Below are 13,460 nucleotides of genomic sequence, written 5' to 3'. Positions count from 1 at the left end.
ACCCGTAGGGGGGGGGGGGGGCCGTTTCGCCCCCCCCCTAAGATCTCGGAAAGTTACCGGCCGATTTTCAAAATTCAAACGGTTTTCGATAGCCCCACCCGGGAACTACCTTGTGACCAAATTTCATTGACCTAGGTCAAACCGATGACGTCACAGGTCAGGTCAAAGGTCAGATTTTCACCGTTCACAGGCAATTCAAGAAATGTGCTGTGAAAGCGAGTAAATTGGTAATTTATTGAAAACCATCGATGGTACATTGTTCGTCAAACACATACCTTGCTATCTGAGGTCACTGATACCAGGTCAGGTCACAGCGAGGTCAGGTCACCGGGGGTCACAATATGAATGTGTCGTGTGATACATGTTTTATGGTCCATTTTACATGACAAATGCGATTATGTGGGTTAGGAAGCCTTTGGGGCCAGCCTAGGTCACGTTTTTGTGAAGGTCAGGTCAAGGTCAGGTCAAATTAGGTCAAATTTCAAAGTTGATATTTTTGCATAAAATGGGTATCGATTCGATGCAGCTCGTCACGGGGAGTCTAATGGTGGTCTTCGTTTTGCTCTACGAGCTCTAGAATTGCCAAAAATTGAGTTTGAAAATTTGACGTCATCATTTTTGAACAGTTTTTTCGCTATAACTTGGCCAAAAAACGAGGTATCGATCTGAAATTTGGTATGTAGATAGAAGACGGTAGGCACTATCACATATATTCCGGTTTTTTCGGAATTCTAAAAACTTTTTGGATTTTTTGGCGAATATATTCAAAAAAATGTTTTTTTGATTTTTGGGGATCAAAACTCAAAAATTTCAAAAATTCGAGATAGCAGTTTTGTAGTCCTGTCAATTCTACACCTTTTATGTCTTGATCATTTTTCTGTATCTTCAAAGCTGTAGTCCTGACAGGTCTTCTCGCGAAGGTCTTTTTTCGGTCGAAAATGACAGAACATGACGTCACTCTGACGTCATTTGTGGCCAACCTATCATAGCCTCTGGAAAAATTTTTGGTCACAATGTGTAAAATTGATGCCCGGAGGGGTCCTGAAAGTTTGGTGGCGATATCTCCAGCCGTTTAGGAGATATCGACCGAAAAGGACAGGGGGGGGGGCGTTTCGGCCCCCCCCCTACGGGGCGCGGGTTAAACCAAATTAAACTGACCTTGGGTACAGAAGAAAACAAGAAAGTCAAAGAAAGCTTCGAGTTGATGCTTGCAAGTCAACGGCGTTCATGTTTTAGTAGAAATCATGGAAGCGGCTGAATCTTCCCCATCCCAGCGGATCATGTTTTCAGAACCTCAGGTTATTCATTGCTGCCAAACGTTTATTTATTCTTCTTAGACATAATATAATGTTGAATACCTTCTTCTTATTTGATTCCACTAAATTGCCTGTTTTCACAGAGTTAAACCATGTTAAACGGAACGAATATGAAATAACTACAGATGTTCAGTTTTCATTCTCTTCTCACTTTTGTATGTTCAGGATGTAACTGACTCATTAATTTGCGCTTCAAATGATCCTATGAACATGCTATTAAAGATTTCTATGAACTTGTAGTGCACTTATTGCAACTTATATGTACTCAAAGCAGATTCGTAGTGATTATGCTCTATGTTCTATCTGTTTTTAATCGCATGCAAACAATATTTTTCATTGTTTAAAAGGGTCAAAACCTAAGATGGTATTGCAATATTAATATTTTATCGTATGCGGTAAATGTAAAAGATGTGTAAATGCATTCAAAGTTAATGCATAACTTTTAGATTTGACTGTAGACCTCTTCATACCGGTCTATATCGGTCTATGAATTACGATTGGACTTATCGTTTATGACCTGTTCATAGCTATTTATCCACTAAAGGTTTTTAAGTCATGCATGAATATTTTACGCTTTCTTCGTCCTAATTTTCAGGAGTAGATTAACCGGCGCGGGGCTGGGGGGGTAAATTTTACCCCCCCCCCTCGCGAATTTTTGCGATATCTCAAAAACGGCGGCGCGCAGCGCCGCCAAACTTTCAGTACCTTTTCTTACATCAATTTGACACGTTCCCTGAAAATTTGAGCGAAATCCGTCGGAAATTTTTGAGAAATTGACGTTTTAGTGACGTCATGTTCGTCATTTTCGCCTCAAAAACGGCAAAAGTTCAAACGCCGCTAACATCTTCATTTTTAAAGGAATCAAGACGTAACAAAAAAGGTTATACGTAATTTTACTTTGTCTATCAAATGGCTATCTCGGTTTTTTGAAAATTTTGGGTTTTGGCCTAAATTTTTTCAAAAAACTGACTTTTTTGGGAAAATCATTATAGAATCCAAAATTTTGATTCTATCGAAAAAACCGGAATATATGTCAGAGAAATGGTCTATGTGCACCTACATACCAAATTTTAGAAGAATCGGTTCAAAAATGTGGGAGTTATTCAGAATTTTATGACGTCACGACACACAAATTTTTTGAAAAATGACTTTTTTGGAAGTTCTAGACCTCGTACGGAAACAAAAATAGCACCATTCGATTCGCCGTGAAAAACTGCATCAGATAGACACCTTTTTAAGCCTTAACAACCAACTTCAAAATTTGACCTCACTTGACCTGACTTTGACCTGACCTCGACCTGAAATTCATCCAGAGGTGGTCCATATCACTTATTGAGTGTGCCTATTGAATTCTATGAGTAAAATGACCTATAAAACATGTGTCGCACATGCCCTTTTCTATATTTTGTTTTTTTGGTGACCTGACCTGACCTGACCTTGACCTTGACCTCTGAATGATATTGTATGCAACGAATATTGTCTTGGTAGCCTAAGAACACGTTTTGGGCGATCAGTCTCAGTCCATGACTCCATTCTTCGGCAACTACGGTGCAAGGCCGATACTGTAGAAACTTGCAATTTGTACCCTTGACCTCAAACTTTAAATTAAGTACATGTTTTTAGTAGTTCGTGATGAGAGCTTTCGATTGGCGTTTGAATTTTCCAAATCGGACCGTTAGTTCGGGAGATAACAGGGGGGGGGGGGTAAAATTTACCCCCCCCCCCCAGCCCCGCGCGTTCGGCTGGAGACCCCAGCCCCGCGCGGGTTAAACGTCGTTAATGTCATCATGATCTTCAGGGATTAGCAGCCTCACCCGCACTGGCTTTGTTCAGGTTCTATGCGTCGGACCGGTGCGCTGCCTCGGTTCAGTAATATTCACCGTGGGCACGGCGGCTGGCCCAGTTAATCCACCTCCCACCCCGGCCAATGCCGCTGGATTTGGGTGCAAGACAACACCAACCTACACAGTACACACCCAGTCCATTGGTATCCCGTCGGCGAGCGGGACATCGCTACAAACACCTGGTCGTTACCCACCGCTCTCTGCTCTACAGCCGACACGCGCGCCGCTCTCGCTCTGGCTCTCTCCGTGTCTGTCGTTCCGTCCGTGTCGCCCATCGAGCGTCGCCCCAATACCAAGGCAGCTCGGCGACAAATAATGCTCGGCTTTAAATGCAAAGCTGGCGGGCGGACGGGGCGCGGTTGGCACGGCTCCCGGCCGGGCCGGCGCCGCCCGAACGGATGGCGCTCGGACGGGCCGCGCGCCGCGGCGCTCCGTCCAACGGCCGGCCGCCGCGCCTCGTCACTGCAACTGGAGCGTGGCTCGTAACTCGCCAGCGCCGCCGCCTCCTCGCCGGCCGGCGGAGCTCCGCAGAGCCGGCCGTCGCCGTCGACGAGAGCAGCGGCCGCCGCCCCAGCTCTGCCGGCCCGAGACGGCGGCCGCGCGCGGCGCCCAATCAATGCCGTGCGCGCGACCGGGCGCCAGGGGCCGCCAGGGTGACCAGAGGGTGACCAGGGCGGCAGGGAGCTTCTAGGGGTGACTAACTAGGGGCCGGGTGGTAGAGGATGTCCAGGGGCGACAGGACGTCACCGGGCGGCAGGAGCCGATGTCTCTAGGAGTGACCAGAGCGGCAAAGACGGTAAAAGTGACGACAGGCAGGAGGCTCGCCATGTCATTGAAACTAAACAGACTAAACTACCTTCATTCTGCCGGCTGACTGAACTTCACGTCACAAGTGAGAAGTGACTCATGCAGTCATCCAACGTGTAGAGTTGCTATCCCTGCCTGGGCAGTGGGCACGGGACCACAGTCGGCTCGCTGGCGACGTCCGACGTCCGGTGGCCGGTGGCCGGCGGCCGGCCAATGTGGCCGTCCGGAGTCGGCTGGCCGTTCCGCTGCGGAAGAGATCGGTCAGAGAGACCCGCCCTGGTGACCGGCGGCGCTCGCAGCGGTCCGAGCCGGAGGGTAGGGGTGAGACGTGGTGACCCGGGATGGGGAGCGAGACAGAGAGCTGGAGACGGAGCTGGGATGGACTCACCAGTGGTATGTAAGTAGGAAGGGGAGCGAAATGCAATGATATGCATCCATCTGTACGCAGGATTCGTCCCAGCTAGGGATCAATGTTGATTGTTGGGCAACGCTTAGATGTAGCTGCAGACTGAGGAACCGGGTGATCATCAGAAACAACGAACACAGGCTGCTACGGGTCCGTCGGCGTTTTATGTAAAATCGAACCTAGCAGGATCGATGGCGTTTTGTTTTCTTAGTTTCTCGCAGTAGATGACGCTTCGGTTTTCCTTAGTCTTGGGTTTCCTCTCACTAGGTGCCCGATGACTACCTACATAGCAAGCATGGGGCAGCTTGCCGCTGCCATTTTTGAACTCTGCTTCTGAGCCAGGAGACAGTTGCCTAATCCACTACGTCTGTCTTACCCGAAGCGACGGTCTTCTGAAACGAGGGTTGGTTTGGTTTTCAGTAGCTATCTGAACCCGCCGAATCTGTCGTCTTTCAGTGAAGACGATGGACTTGCTGAAAACGAAGACGTTGGACTTGCCGCCTGGCTGACCGTGATGGACCATTCTTGGTGCCGAAGCCAGCCGCCGTGTCTGATCGGTTAACAACCCTTCCATCGGTCGGTCGGTCTCCGATTTCATCCGATTATCTCGGAGATAGAGCGACGAGCTCTGTCGCCATCAGCCCACCTGATTAAAGCCTGTCGCCGATCGACCCTTTTTTGTCTCTCTAATACTTTGATAGGCTTGACCTCGAGCATTTGCAGTTGTTTGTTCGTTTTTGGCTCGGTCGGGTGCTGTTTGCCAGACAGCTCGGCCTTTATTGGGGCCGCACTGTGCCAAGGCCGCTGCTGGTGTTCTGCCCAGCTGCAATGGTGCCGCCCACTGTCCCGGCTGTGTTTCTGTGCGAGAGAGACAGTCGGCGTGTTCTGCATATGGTAGGCATTGAGCACGCATCGTTGATAAATCTCTTGACTCTTGTCTACATTTTTTACTTTCGTTTAGTGATGTGCTGGCATCTCGCTGGCCGTCCCGTTCGGTTTCATTCTGCCTCCGTCGTCTCTGGACTGAGATGAAATGGCGGCTGACCCGGCTGCTCGGCCGTCCACCGGCAGATTAGCCGCCCAAGACGCCAACTTTGCTCGACAAAGCGTCTTGTCATCGGAGTTGGGCGGCCGGCCACGTCCGCTCGCAGCAGCCGGGCTTTTTTCTGGGGCGGCTTCTCACTCCGTTTTCATCTGCGGCCCGGCCGACGCCTGGCCGGACCACAAAAACGGACCGGGACGGGGCCACTTGGACGTGATGGTCGGATCGATTGTCGCCGCCGGCGGGGGAGGCTGGCCGCCGGCATACGTGGCCACTGGCCGACAGCCGATCAGCGCCGCTGCAGACTGGCCAGTGGCCCTCAGCGCCAGGCCGCCAGGGACGCCCACGGCGGATGGCCGCCCAGAAAACGGCTCCGACGCTTTTGTGGTCTCCGGGCTGTCTGGCGCGGTGGAAAGGGGAGATGCTGCTAGCACAGTTCAGGGTCAGGAACACACGGGAGACGTTTTTGATGAATTGCTAACTCATTTATTAAACTCACATGCCACGTGACATTAGCAAATCGCCCAGTATATACCCAATATTGTATTATTGAATAAATGGACACAAAAAGTTAATGCACGCCTCTTTTTACAATTTAATTGGTGCTCATACAGCTGTCATCGATTGTCTTAAAAGCATTAATAAGGCATTGAGGAATAGAAACGCTGATTATGACCATGACCAAGTAATATTTTTCGTTGCCCAGTCATTTAACCAGCGTGATTGACTGCACGGTTAAGGATTTAGGATTGACCCACGAAATCAACGATGGACTTCTTGTCTAATGTCTATTCATGCCGGCGTCCCGGGTCACCCGGCATGGTGTTAGGTGTTACGGACATCGGCCTGTGCTGTAGCTCTCCTGAATTTCTATTTTGCGTTTCGAAACTACCTTGCCTGTTGTTTGTCTCCTTTGTTGATTTTGCTCATATTTCCAGTTTATGGTCTTCGCTGAATCTAATGCATACGCAAAAGGTTATAAACTACGTTAAAAGCCAGCAGACAACAAACAACCAACAAATCAACCAGTTCATAGGCTGTCAGAGAATTGCCGTGAAAAAGTATTAACATTTCATTTCTTTGCGGTTAGCTATTCGCTCATTTCGATATTTTGACTAAATTTGCCTGATTCAAGCCTTTATCCTATCCGACGAAGGCTTATATTTTGGGATTTGCTTTTTTAACTAGTCATGTTCTTCTATTTTATCACCAGTTTATTTGTTGCCGATTTTATTATCGGTTTTCTTTTTCGATGGGGACTATAACTTATGTCCGGTAAATGATACCGCATACTGTAATTCGTCTTCTACACAGTCGATCCTTTTTAATTTCACCGCAGCCGCCCCGCCGTTTGATGAGTTTCCGCCGGCGTTCCACCCACATTCGGCTCCTGTTTCCGAGAATTGGCCGAATCCCACTCCCACTGGCCGCGCTATTCACCAGTCGATCGCCGAATGTCTTTCTGATCCAGATTTATCGTAATAGGTGGCCGCGGCCGGTCTTGGTCCGTTTACCAGCGGCAGTGGAGCTGTTACGGTGACGGATTGTCGTGGTCGTCTGGCCGGCCGGACGGGCCGGGGAGAGCTGCAACAGGCCAATGAACGCGCCGCCCGCACGTGCCGTCGATACAGCCCGCTGGTCAGACACAGGGGCATCGTACTCAGTGGGGTCAGGGCGGCCGGTGAACGCTAATGGGTTCAACCCCGGACAGGCAGTGGCGCCGGGCAGAGAGTGTTGCATGTGGAGTTGTGGCGTGGTGTGTGTTTGACGTTTTCCTCCCTCTCGCAACCCGAACTGGGTCACTCGGGCCGTCACGCCGCCTCTGCCGCTCATGGCGATACGCCGCTGTCCCATTCATTACCGAACAGCATTCCACAAATCGCGTCGGACAGCGGCAATCGGTGCGGCGCGGGAGTGAGCCGCGCCGCCCCGTCTGCCGGTGTCTGCCGACTGTCGGCCGCTCTCCGGTGATGTATATCGGTCCGGCGGTGCCGCCGGTGGTGAGTGGCCGCCACCGGGCGACGATTGGCTCCGCTCGATAACGAGAGACGCGCCCGTGACGTCACGCTCGAATGGATGTCGGCTATATATCTGAGCGAGTGGGAACTGGCTGAGACGGCAGCGGCCGCCGAACGCCCGCCCGCCCGGCCCGGTGGCAGTGGCTCGGGCAGAGCAGCCGGCCAGTTAAATATTGAACCACAGAACTGGTACTGTCCTCCGCGCTTCGCAACTTGAGCAGATTGCCTGTTCATTGCAGATCGGTTGCAGGGTCAAGAACTAAGAAGAGCCTTGTCTGCTTGAAATGCATCATTTGCTTGAAATGCATCACCAGCCACCAGCCACCGTATGTCGCCCTTGAACGGGACGCGTATAATAGTCGATCGTGTGTGTCAAACGGAGGTCGGCCGTGTTTGGAGCGAGCAGAGCAGGCCGCTGCGAGCGGAGTCCTTGGCGCTCATTGGCCGGCGCGGGCCGATCCTCGTTACATAAACGGAGCGGTGGCAATTGTTTGAATGCGGTATGGCATCTTACCGGACACTTTGTATGCAAACTATCTGGCCGGAGCGGCGCCGGATATGCAGCATTGGCAGCCGCCTGTGGGCGTCGGAGACGGAGACAGAGACAGAGACAGCGACGGTGGTCGGTGGGAACCGTCCGACTCGAGCTCAGCTTTTCTCAGAGGTGATTTGTTTGTTGGGTTTCATGTGAAGCGATGCATATGGTGTGCTATCTCGCCCGTATGCTATATTGATGGAAGGTGATATTTCATGTTTGTGACACTGACCCTCAAACGTGAAAATGGTCTTTGTTATAATCCTTCTAGATAAATCTCGACGTTCTTGGAGATGTTTGGAGACCATAAGCTGGATATGATGGCATGTGGGGATTTATTGAACCAAAATTTTGAATGTTTTTTACCTTTGTCAGCATTTCGAGACATGTGCCATGCGTAAAATTGACTTGCGCTCCACGACAGTTCCACGGAGCGCAATCCCCTGTCGCCGATATTTTTGACGTGCCTGTCACCTGTGCCCTGTTACAGTTTACACTGTCGCCTATGTTCCTGACCTGCCTGTCGCCCCTGTCCTCGCTCCGTAACTATCGAATATCGGCTATGTCCCTGACGTGCCTGACCGCCTGCTCTCCTCTCCGCCACACAGCTGCACGGCCGGTCTCGGGAGCAGCGCTACACAAAGCTGGCCGACTGGCAGTATGTGGCCGAGTGTTCGCGAGCTGCCCACCCCCTCCCTCTGTACGGTAACGGGGACGTCCTCTCCTGGGAGGAGTATGAGGCCAAGAAGGCCGCCTCGGGCGTGGCTGGCATCATGGTGGCACGCGGTGCACTCATCAAACCGTGGCTCTTCACGGAGATCAAGGAGCGTCGCACCTGGGACATCAGGTGAGGTGGCGGGCTGCGCAATGTTGAAAGTCTCGGACATCTGAGGTGAATGGCCGCGCCGCCCGGGCGCTGGAACATTGTTCGGATAGGAAGCCGCGCAGTGTAGGCAGTCTTGGGAAGTTTCGCTGGTTGGGGCAGTGCGGATGACAGCCAGGGAAAATTGTTTGACTGATGGGCATTGAGACGCGGGAATATGAACTTACACTGATATTTTTAATTTGCTCTATAGGCTACTCTATTTCAGTAAGAAACTAGTTTTTAGATCTTTTCTTTTCTGGTATGCTTTTTGTTATCGTGGGATGACTGTGTGTGATACGAGCTAGCACTGTTTGTGGTCTGACGTTGACGCCATTTTCAGGTCTTCGGAGCGGTTAGATCTGCTCAAGGAGTACACCAACTACGGGCTGGAGCACTGGGGCAGCGACACGGAGGTTAGTGAAAAGTCACCTTAAAGAAAAATGTGGGAAATTTGCATGACTTTTTGTGATTAGATTTTGTCTTATGTTGGTAAGGAAAATTGTTTCGAAATAATTGCGAAATAATTTTCGGTGTCTTTCGAACTCCGAGTCCCGCTCATGAGACCCGACTGTTGAGCATGGAAAAAGGACACTTAACTTGCCCCCATCCTGGCGGCGTACGGTTGTCGCCGACCACTGCGCTGGTGAGGCTTAAGTCATGAGGCTAGTACTGGGATCCTGATGATTTTGACATCAAAACAGACATAGTTAATAGGTGCCCAGTTAAGGCTTTGAAGTTTTCTTGGGGTACCAATAGTCTGAGGGTAATTCTGCTCAGTCTAGGAGTTTGTCTTTGTGAGCTTCTTTTTGGTCCAAGTATATGACCAATGTGCAGTGGGGGTTCAAGGTCAAGTGATATCGAGCTGGCCTCCGGGCCAATTGAGTGGTGTTCAACGGTGTCGACTTCCTCGCCCGCGGCCAGGCCATAAATCGCCGCGCCTATATCTCTGTATAGAATGCCACCGAGCTACAGGCAGACTCGCAATTCCACTGTCGGCCCCGAATTTTCAGATCGTGTGGCAAAGGGCAATAATGTTAAAACAATAGATCGTATGGTAGCGGACAAGACCGCACAACAATTTCCACTTCCCGCGTTTGTTCGAATCCCCAAATTCAACTTTTTGAGGATTCATATTGGCATTCTTGCGACGCGGCAAAATATTCCAGGTTCGAGGTCAAAATTCAAAGTTGATGGAGCCCGTCACCCTTTTTGCCGGTCGTTTATCTTGCCTTGTCTGTACATTAAATCTGCATTTTTATCCGTTTCCAGCGCGGATGTCACGCGTCGTGTCATCCCGGGGAGTCGCAGTGTCCTGATCCCCGGTAACGTGTCCGCTCCCTCCCGAATTCCAGGGGTGTGTCGTATTCAGCGCCGACACCGGCCGAGGATTTATATCCGCTGAACGCGGCGTGGCCGCGGGCCAAGCGAGCCAAGTACCGGCCACGCACGACCTCGGGGTTAAGTGATGCGAGCGCGGCGGGCCGGGGCGTGCCGTTTCGCGCCCGCCGCCCGGCCTGGGTCGCACTGTCGCACACTGCCGTCGTTGTGTATGTATAGGATGCTAGTTGGGCCGAGCTCGGCTGATTTGGCTCCGTATGTCAATGACGTGATTTGCGACGTTTTTACGTCTAATGCCAAAGTGGCTGGCTCAAGGCCGGCCGTAAAATTGCTGTAAAATTAACAGCCGAAAATCCGGTGTCGGTCGAGCGCTGGGTGGCCGCCGCTTGGTACGGGTTCCGGAGTCGCCCGAGCCGCGCCCGTTAAACGGACCGACTGTGACGGAGAGACGCCGCTCCGTCAGCCGGCTGATGTCAGATGACGTCACGCCAGCGCCTGCTGACGTCGGCTGACGTCATACCAGCTCGGACCGCCGTCTGCTGACGTCATACATGGTCGTCTTCGACGAGAACATTTGAGGACGTTCTTTTTACTTTTTTATTTTGAGCTTGTGTTGTTCCTCACAAGCCTGAGTTTGAAATAAAAGATCTCAATTGCCTATTGCTCTTTTTTACATTGCTGTGATATCTAATTCATGATAATCTCAACACGCAATGTCAATAAGGTGCCAAATGTGAACCAACGCCCTATTTTTTTTTTTTTTTTTACTTTTCGTATCCGATATATGCCATAAATGAAAAGGAGGGTTTTGAATATAACGAAGATTGTTTTGATCAGGGCTGCGGATTCGATAGATTTTAAGGTGACTCCGACTCCGACTCCGACTCCAGCTCCAGCTCCAGCTCCGACTCCGGGCGTTGCTCATTAAGTCCATATAATGAAATCAAATTTTATGTCGGATATTTTTTTATCTTGCCTGAAACGAACTTTTGCGCGCTCCAAGACCTTGTATTGCAAATAAGTACTTTTTAAATAGCATGCAGAAATAAACACGGGTTTTGACGCGGCAGCCTTCTTCAGCTTTTTTCAATAAAAACACTGGTCCAAAACAGGGGCATGTCCTTAGCTTCAACAAGGCCTGATTTTAACAGGTCAACGAGCGAAAAATCGTCGAGCAACCAGGTGTAGGGCGTGACTGAGCCATGCGGTGATAACTATGACTCCGAAGTCGGAGTCGTTAAGACCTTAGCGACTCCAACTCCGATTCCGGGCAAAACTGCCGACTCCGACCGACTCCGACTGCGACTGGAGCCAACTTGGGAAAGTGTCTGGTAGTCAGCTAAATGATAGAACGTCGAGCGGAGAACCTATTTGCCTCTGCCGATCTCCTCAGTCTCCTGCGCCTAGCACCGTCTGTGAACGTATGAGCAGGCATATGTGTCTCCCTACTCGTATGCCCTGCCAGTGTCGCCACCTGCTGCAGCTTCTGTGCCAAACAGTCCCATCCCAGATGTCGCTACTCGGTGCTCCCTCAAAATCGTCAGCTCTATACACTAAGATAAGCGGTGAACAGTAAACGCTGATCGAGGTCTTGATGTTTTAAAATATGTCCTCTATTATCGCCACGCCCTGCTTCGATAAGACATCGTTCAGTGCTACGACCAATCCACCATGCCTGGCGCTCAGCGTTGTCGGTTCAGCTGCTGTGTGCCGCAGTGGGTCTCACAGACTTCCCAGCGTCTAACCCCCTGACCTCCCGCTAGGGTGTGGAGAAGACGCGTCGCTTCCTGCTGGAGTGGCTGTCGTTCCTGTACCGGTACATCCCGGCGGGCCTGCTGGAGCGACCCCCGCAGCGCATCAACGAGCGTCCGCCGGCCTTCCGCGGCCGGGACGACCTGGAGACGCTGATGGCGAGCGGCAACTGCCGCGACTGGGTCACCATCAGGTGAGCAGGGTGTGGTTACAGTGTGCTTACAGTAAGAACAGTGTAGTCACGGATCAGTTGGGGTAGGGGTGTGGAGATTGTTCACCCTCAGGTGAAGACTGTTTGTGGGACTTGCTGCCATCGCTTTTACTACCCGACCACCGCGGCTGGATGAGGATAAATTGTATCTGGTTGGGAGCTGATTAGTTCCTGGACGATATTGCCCGATCTTTGGCAGGGATGAAGACCGATCGCATGAAGGGTAGTTAAGACAGAATACATTTTTGGTATTTTGGAATTGTGTTCGATTGAGGCATCTAGAATTGATAAAAGACAGAGAGCATGTGCTTTCTAGGTTGACAACAGTATGTCACTTGTTTTTGTAGAAGTTCATCGTATACCTTCGATAAGGTAGTTGCAATAGGAATATTGTTACAATTGATATAAACCTTCCTACGAGAACTTTTTAAATCGGCGTTTGAGTGGCGTTGGATGTCCCAACGTTCCCCTTGCCACGATGCTTTTTACTTTTTACTTTTATATATAAGTGTTGGTATGCTTCTTGCCTGTCAATTTATTTTCTCTCTTGTTTCAGCGAGATGCTGCTGGGCAAGGTGCCCGATTCATTCGAGTTCCTTCCCAAGCACAAGGCCAACTCGTACGGCTAGTCGCCTCTCAGTCAGCTCAGTCTAGCTTCCGTCGTCACACTTCAAGGGAACAATGTGATCAGGCCGGCGCCGCCAGTTTTGACCCAGCTGACCCCTTTGGTCGTGGGGTGTGATCAAAGCATCACTGAGGTCAGTCAGCTTAGCCTCAGGGAGTGTGATTTTTTGAACGTATATCAAAGATGGACTCCTGTCCAGCCAACTGGTATAGTGCCGAATCTCGGGAACGAAACTGTGGTTTGAAATTGAAACGAAATGTGATGAGGTGAAATTGTGTGATGAATGTTCGTGTGATTTGATGCTGCGTGTCGTACTGTTTGAACGCTACACGACTTTGTTTTGTTGACTCGTGGCTCGGCTTTGCGTTGTTGACGGTCAGTTGTTTCCAGTGGTAATTGGGCACATTGATGGCTTGGTTTTATGAGGTGATTTTGCGGTCCGCTTCTATTTGCTCAACGTTTTAAGCACTTTTTCTACTGGTTGCGTAATAAGAAAGTCACTAAAATATCTTCAAAAGACACAGCTGCTAACTAGAACAGCTGAGCCTGCTGTCAGTTGATTCAAGGGTTTGTTTATGTCTTGTCCTTTTCTATGAATCAGGGAAGAAATGTCTCCGTGGTTTTTTTATATTAGTTTACGTTGTTCGATACTTATCTCCTTCGTGTGAAACGGACCTCAGTAATTCAACGATGATTTTCTC

The 13,460-nt window shown here is 50.3% G+C and overlaps 1 protein-coding gene across 1 annotated transcript in view; it reads left to right on the top strand.

Moving 5' to 3' along the window:
• LOC122367701 (tRNA-dihydrouridine(47) synthase [NAD(P)(+)]-like) overlaps positions 1–13,460 on the top strand; it is a 45,360-nt gene extending 31,900 nt beyond the window's left edge. The window contains exons 9-12 of the mRNA XM_043341041.1: positions 8,577–8,815; positions 9,174–9,246; positions 11,935–12,116; positions 12,691–13,460. Coding sequence (XP_043196976.1) covers positions 8,577–8,815; positions 9,174–9,246; positions 11,935–12,116; positions 12,691–12,763 — 567 coding nt within the window. The 3' untranslated portion in view covers positions 12,764–13,460. The remainder of the gene's footprint in view (positions 1–8,576; positions 8,816–9,173; positions 9,247–11,934; positions 12,117–12,690) is intronic.

This window comes from Amphibalanus amphitrite, unplaced genomic scaffold, assembly GCF_019059575.1.
Source record: "Amphibalanus amphitrite isolate SeventyFive unplaced genomic scaffold, NRLGWU_Aamphi_draft 000031F_arrow, whole genome shotgun sequence".
NCBI classification, from domain to species: domain Eukaryota; kingdom Metazoa; phylum Arthropoda; class Thecostraca; order Balanomorpha; family Balanidae; genus Amphibalanus; species Amphibalanus amphitrite.
This window is presented reverse-complemented; position numbering and strand designations above follow the sequence as displayed.